General features: G+C 59.1%; 1 protein-coding gene across 3 annotated transcripts in view; it reads right to left on the bottom strand.

The window, feature by feature from the left end:
• The window catches only part of PLA2G6 (phospholipase A2 group VI), a 46,603-nt gene that overhangs the window by 1,585 nt on the left and 38,795 nt on the right, over positions 1 to 6,223 (bottom strand). For all 3 annotated transcript variants that reach the window (XM_069082130.1, XM_069082131.1, XM_069082132.1), the window contains 6 exons: positions 4,783 to 4,861; positions 3,001 to 3,164; positions 2,455 to 2,605; positions 986 to 1,122; positions 443 to 597; positions 166 to 333 (listed from right to left, as the gene is read on the bottom strand). In XM_069082130.1, coding sequence (XP_068938231.1) covers positions 166 to 333; positions 443 to 597; positions 986 to 1,122; positions 2,455 to 2,605; positions 3,001 to 3,164; positions 4,783 to 4,861 — 854 coding nt within the window. The remainder of the gene's footprint in view (positions 1 to 165; positions 334 to 442; positions 598 to 985; positions 1,123 to 2,454; positions 2,606 to 3,000; positions 3,165 to 4,782; positions 4,862 to 6,223) is intronic.

The following is a 6,223-nucleotide window of genomic DNA, read 5'->3' on the forward strand; positions in this document are numbered from 1 at the left end:
CGGGTGGGGTGTTACTGGGCAGTAATGGTAGCAGACCAGCCAAAAAACACCTGTTAAAGCATTTTTAACAAGAGGAAGGAGGTGTATCCCCCTGCCCCCTCCCAGACATGCCACATCCTGGCACGTATCCCCCGGGGAAAGGCTTTGGGGTGGGGGGGTACTTACACAATCCACCACCATTTTGCCCAGCTCCCTGGCTCCAAAGACGGTACGGGCCAGTTCCCAGGGGTTGCTGGGGCGGAAGACGTCCACGCAGCTCACTGGCACCTGTGGGGACTTCCCAGTCCCCAGGGAGACCACCAAGGAAAGCTTCTTCACCTTGTGACCTTGGCCCTGGGAGAAGAGGATGGGGGCAGGGTCAGCCAGGACTCGACTCACCGGGCTGTGTGCGTGGAGCGGCCTAGAGCTCAGAGGGCGAGACCGGCAGGGCCAGGGGCCTTACCTTGCGGATCATGTCCTGGTTATACTCATGGATCTCAGTCATGGCGTCCAGCGTCGGGTTGTTGGCCAGAAGTCCTCCATCAAGGAAGCGCCCAATGGGCCGGAAGTAGGTGGGGGCTGCCCCACTGCTTCGGGCTGCCCTCCATACCAGCTGGTCTGAGGGAGACAGAGAAACCACCCCGAGGTGAGGCGTGTGTGTGTGCACGTGCGCGTGTGTGTGTGTGCGTGCGTGTGCGTGTGTGTGTGTGTGTGTGTGCGTGTGTCTGGGTGAGAGGGAGGCGACTGTGGACAGTGAGCTGGAGGGGGCCTGAGGGACCCTTCCACGGATGAGGGGTCTGAGGCTCCGGAACAGGGGAGTAGTGCCTGAGGACACCCACTGTCTGACTGAGGACACCATTGAAGCAACCTGCCCTTGTGTCTGCCTTTCCCAGTCTAATGAGAAGATGGGGAGGTCACAGTGGGGGTCACCCAGCTGGGCTGGGGCTACCTGCTGCCCCTCTACCACCCCCCTCTTCCCAACTGGGCCCGAGGAGCCTTCATTTACCTTGGGGCTGGGTGAGGGGGCGTAAGTTGGGATTCTGTGCAAAGCGAGGTTCATTTTTGGTCTCAGGGGCATCATAATTGCGGAAGAGATGGAGCTCGGCTGGCTGGCGGTCAGACAGGGTCCCCGTCAGCATCACCCTGGGGGCAGGGAGCCACACAGCTCATTCAGTGCAAGCACCAGCCATGGGAAGACCCTCCCTCCATTCCCCTCTGGCCTCAGCCCAGCTGGAAGACCCCTTGCTACATGGGATCCCAAGGCAGCAGTGAACTGTGGCAAGTTTTCATGCATATGCATGAAATCAGAGATGGCAGGGCTGGCAGGGGCCTGAGAACAGGGGATGGAAGAGTTGGGAGGGAGCTTAGAACAGGGGATGGAAGAATTGGAGTAATTAAAAATTCTTCAGTCTAACATTCTCATTTTCATGACGAGAAAACCTAGGCCCAAAAAGAAGAAATTCCTTGCCCTCGTCCTCTGCCTTTCCCAGCAGGTCAGAAGCTCCTGGAGGGGACTGTGTTTCCTCATCTAGCTTTGGCCCTCCCACTCAAGGTGTCGGAGGAGGCCGTTCTGGCCCCGCAGGCCTCCATGCTCCCGCTGGGCTTCCTTCCCCTGCCCTAACTTGTTTAGTCCAAGCTCAGAGCAGTGGGTCTGAATGGAGCCAGACTATATGTGGCCCAGGGGACCCCTGAGATGAGGGGGTTCAGGGAAGGCCCCAGGCTTCCCCAGAATCAAAGCAGCCCCAGCAAGCCTGGAGCCCCCATGGGAACCAAACTGCCAGGCTGAATTTGATGGATGAAAAGGGGCACTGAGTGACCATGACAAGACCTCTTTTAACACCCAAGAGAGGCCTGGAGGCCAGTCAGCAAGAGCCACAGAGATTCTGCCTGCGAGACCCTCAGCCAATCACCTCTTCTGCCTGTGCCTCAGTCTCCTCACCAGAAGGGGAGGGGGGGAGCCAGATGGCCTCAGAGCTCCCTTCCAGCGTTAGAGCTAGGACCCCCAACAGGGCACAGGAGATAAAGATCTGGGTCTGGAGTCAGGAGGACTCGGGTTCAAACCCAGCCCCAGACACTAACGAGCTGTGTGACCCTGGGCAAGTTACTTTACACCTGTCTGCCTCAGTTTCCAGAACTGTAAAATCGGATGACGACAGCAGCTCCCTCTGGGGTGACTGTGAAGATCAGATGAAATCCCATTTGTAAAGTGCTGAGCACAGGTGTGGGGCACAGTGGGTTTTCACTGATACTTGCCCCCTTCCCGCCTTCCTTATTTTATAGCCAAGCTTTAAGGGGCTGAGTTCCTGAGATGCCCCCCCGGTCCTGATGGCCACACACACTGCCAATCCTGCCACAGAGGAGATGAGTGCCCCCGGGCCCAGTGCAGCCCGCCCTGGACACGAGGTGGGACAGAGGGGACGGTGCCCAGCCTCTTGGGTCTCACTCACCTGCCCCCCTGCTGGGGGCGGGACTTACTTGGGTCTCTTGATGTCCGTCATCTTCGTGTGCTCTCCAAATTCCCTCTTCAGGAACTCCTCCAGTGGGGCCGACTCGTAAGGCCTGGAACCACGGAACACTTCGTCCTTCATGCGGAAGTACAGGCCACGCATGTAGGCCATGGACTTGCCTGGGACAAAAGGCCGAGGGTGTCAGCAGTTGCCTCCAGGAAGGGCCGAGTGGGGCCCAGCTCTGAGGTAGACAGTGTCCCAGGGCTGGGGGAGACAAGGGAACTGGAGGGGGCTACTGCGGAGCCATCCTCCCTGGGGCGGGGGGGGGGCAAGCTGGGAGCAGCGGCAGGAGGGCTGGGTTCCAGACCCACCATGGTCGCTTGCTAGCTGCGAGGCCCTCTCTGTGGGCCTTACTCACCAAGTCTGTGATGGCTGAGTCCCCTTCATCAGCTCTGGGGGTGGCTCAGCGAGGCCCATGCCACCCTCTCCCCTGGGGGTCTCTAGCCCTGGCACCCCGTCCCCCTGGCTATGGGAGGCTGAACCCAGGCTCTATCACTCTGGAGGAGCCCCTCACCGTGCTGGATGGCGAGAGCCAGGATCCCGCCTGTGCTGGTCCCGGCCACCCAGTCAAAGAGGTCCTTGGTGGGGATGCCTGCGGCCTTCTCGATGGCCATGAGCAGCTGGATGAGGACGAGGCCCTTCACGCCTCCACCATCCAGACACAGCAGGTGGTCGTGGCTTTAGGGGAAAGGATGGAAATGAGAGAGCCTGAGGCCCCGAGCTTCCCAGCCATGCTGGGTGGGCCTTCTCAGGAGGGTGGCCACAGCAGAGAGTGGTAGTAACACCTGGGAAGGGGGGAGGGGGGCTTCTTCAAGGTCATGGGCTCAGCACCGAGAGGGAGAAAGGGAGAGCAGAGAGCCAGGATGAGAGTGCCCAGGAAACAATTCCAGGGGCCAGGAAGACCTGAGTTCAAGCCCTGCCTCACACACTTCCTCAGGAGTGAGCAGGAACATGGGGGCTGCCCAGCTTGTCTTCCCAGCAGCCCTGTAAGGGTTATGGTATGAGTGTTTGCATTCCCATTTTACAGACATGGAAACCCCAACCCAGACAAGCAAAGCGATTCGCCCAGAGTTCAGACTGAAATGGGAATGTGGGTCTCTTGACTCTGGTGAGGGGCAGGAAGCCAGGAAGATCACCCTCCTGGGCCAGGGCTGGGAAAGGGCCCCTGGGCCAGAGGCTAGCACAGACAGCGCAGGCTGCGCAAGTGGCCCCACGAGGGCCCTCCACTAATCCAGAGACCGCGGTTTCCATCCTGGCTCTCACACCTCTCTGAGGACCTGACTGGGCTGCCCTCCACTGTCCTGCCTGCAGATCTCCAGGGACAGGGAGCCCACCACCCTCGGGCCAGCACCAGGGCCCAGGCTCTCATCTTCCTTCCTCTGGGGCCAAGCAGGGCCAGGCTCATCCCTCCCCTGCTGTGGCTCTTCAGACACTCTGGCCCCTCAGGTTCCCCCAGCATGATGCCCCTTCCCTTCCCACCCTGGCTAGCTTCTCCTTCCTAACACGGAGCTAGAGGCTGCCTTCACCTCAACCCAGTCCCGGCTCTCCCTGCCCAGCCCATGCCGGGCACAGCTTTGGTCTGTGTCCTGGGGGCCCGCCTCGGATGGCGACAAGGAACAACAATTGAGCAAAACCCTGCACTCTGTGCACCAATTCCAGCTTCATCTTCCCAACATCCACTTAATGCCATCGCTCCCCAGCTCAACAAACATCCATGGCTGCCCATTTCCTACACGATAAAGCCGCATTCCTTTCTTCTTTTCTCTTACTTCTGTGCCAGAGTTCAGGAACAGACACGCATATACACACACTCTAACCGCACTCTCCCCTTCCTTCTTCCCAGTCTCCAGCTCCCATATCCCTCCAGCCTCTGGCTCCAAAGGATGGCACAGTTAGGCTCAGGAGATAAATAGATAGGCTCAGAGGAGCCCAACTACCACCCAATTGAACCAGCTTCCCTCAGTTTCCCCATCTGTAAAACAGGACCAGCAGCACCCACATTACCCCCTCATGGGGGTGTTGTGAAGACCTAAGGGCCTCTGACGCCTGCCGTTCTGAGGATTACTACTCTTACTATGCCAGGGAATGCCTCTCCCAGCACACGCCCATCCTCTCTCACCTGCGTCTGCCCTGTCTCCCCAAGCGCACTCCTCCAGCGCCCAACCACCTCACATGGGGCTGGGCACAGCGGTGGAAGGAACAAGGTGGGACGCACCTGTGCTGGCAGCCCCCGGGATCTTAGAAGCACAAGGCGGCGCCCACCTTCCCCCCAGTCCCCGCTCTGCCCCACACTTACGTCCTCCGCTCATCCCTCATAGAGCTCAGGATGAAGTTGGGCTTCCGGGACCGAGAGAGGTGGACAAAGTCCTGCAGCTCTGGGAGGGCAGAAAAGGAGGAAGATCAGGGCCGGCCTGCCAGGCAGGGCAGTCACCTACCACTATCCGGGGGCTGCCAGCCAGACTCAGCTGCATGGGCCGTGAGCTGCCCTCTGCAGAAAGAGGGGCCTGGGCTCCGTGAACCTTCACACAGGGGGCCGGTGAATTAGGGAGGTGGAGAGCACTCTGTGAACATGGGAGATGCAAACCCGAGGCCGGGGAAGGACCCCCTGCCCCCTCCCAGCTTCTGGGGCTGGAGTTGGCAGCAACCTCAGAAAAGGCCGAGTCACAGGGCTGGACAGGACCTCGTATTTTACAGATTAGGAAACTGAGGACCAGAAACATTGCATGATTTGCCCAAAGTCACACAGCTAATAAGTCTGGAAGCAGCATTTGAACCCAGGTCCTTTTGACTCCAAGGCCAGGTCCCTGTGCCCCAGGCCCTTGATGGGACCTGAAACACCAGGGCCTCCTGGCTTGTTACTGTCCCAGGCTGGGTCTTGCTCCTGTCATAACCCACCTTCTCTGGATCTCATCTGTCTGTGGGTTGTGTTCCCCAGAGCAGCCTTTATACACAGCCTCACCTGGTTTTTCCTCAGTCTCCCCATTGCTAAACAGGGCAGATTTTTTTGGTCTGGATCCAGATTTAATCAGTGTGGAAACCTTTCAGTATGGAAAGCCCCAGAGCTCTGCCTCAGAAGTGGGACAGCGGGGCCCCCAAGTCTTCCTATTGTTTAGGGAGGACAGAGTAAGGTAGAAGCTTGGCCTCACAAGCCCCTGCCCAGGCCCTGGCTCATCTGCACATTCCTACCATGGACCCTCCTCCCAAGCCTGCTCCGAAGCCATGTGGCCCCTAGATGGACAGCAGAGAGGACCCTCCCTGCCTTCCACTGACCACTGGCCTTGGTTTCCCACTCTCCCCTCATTTGCCTCTTGGACCCAGACCTGGCTCCACTAACTTCCCACCTGGCCAGAGCAGTAAGGCCCACTACAAGCCCCACACTACAAGCAAGGTCTTCACAAAGAGCCCCAGAGCATTAGTGATGGCCATCAGCATCGTTCTATGGACACAAACAGCAGCATCAGCCCCTCTGCATGGTTAGCTCCAGCGTCCCCAGACCCCAAGAGCTCAGCAAGCAACGCTCCCCAGAGCAGGCCATCCCTGAAGGCAAGCCCTGTGCCCAGACGTGTGCTTATGAGAAAACAGGAGGCAGCTCTTCTGTTCTTGCCCCCTCCTGGAGCAGGCCCAGCGGCCAAGAACCAAGGGAAGAACCTGGGGGGCTGGAGATGTATGAGGAGGAGGGAGAGCAGAGGGAGGGGGAAGAGGGAGAAGGAAAAGGGAGGGAAGGGGAAGAGGGAGGG

This window comes from Petaurus breviceps, unplaced genomic scaffold (assembly GCF_028583685.1).
Source record: "Petaurus breviceps papuanus isolate PSGF00001 unplaced genomic scaffold, PetGlider_PUasm1.0 156, whole genome shotgun sequence".
In the NCBI taxonomy this organism is placed as follows: Eukaryota; Metazoa; Chordata; class Mammalia; order Diprotodontia; family Petauridae; genus Petaurus; species Petaurus breviceps.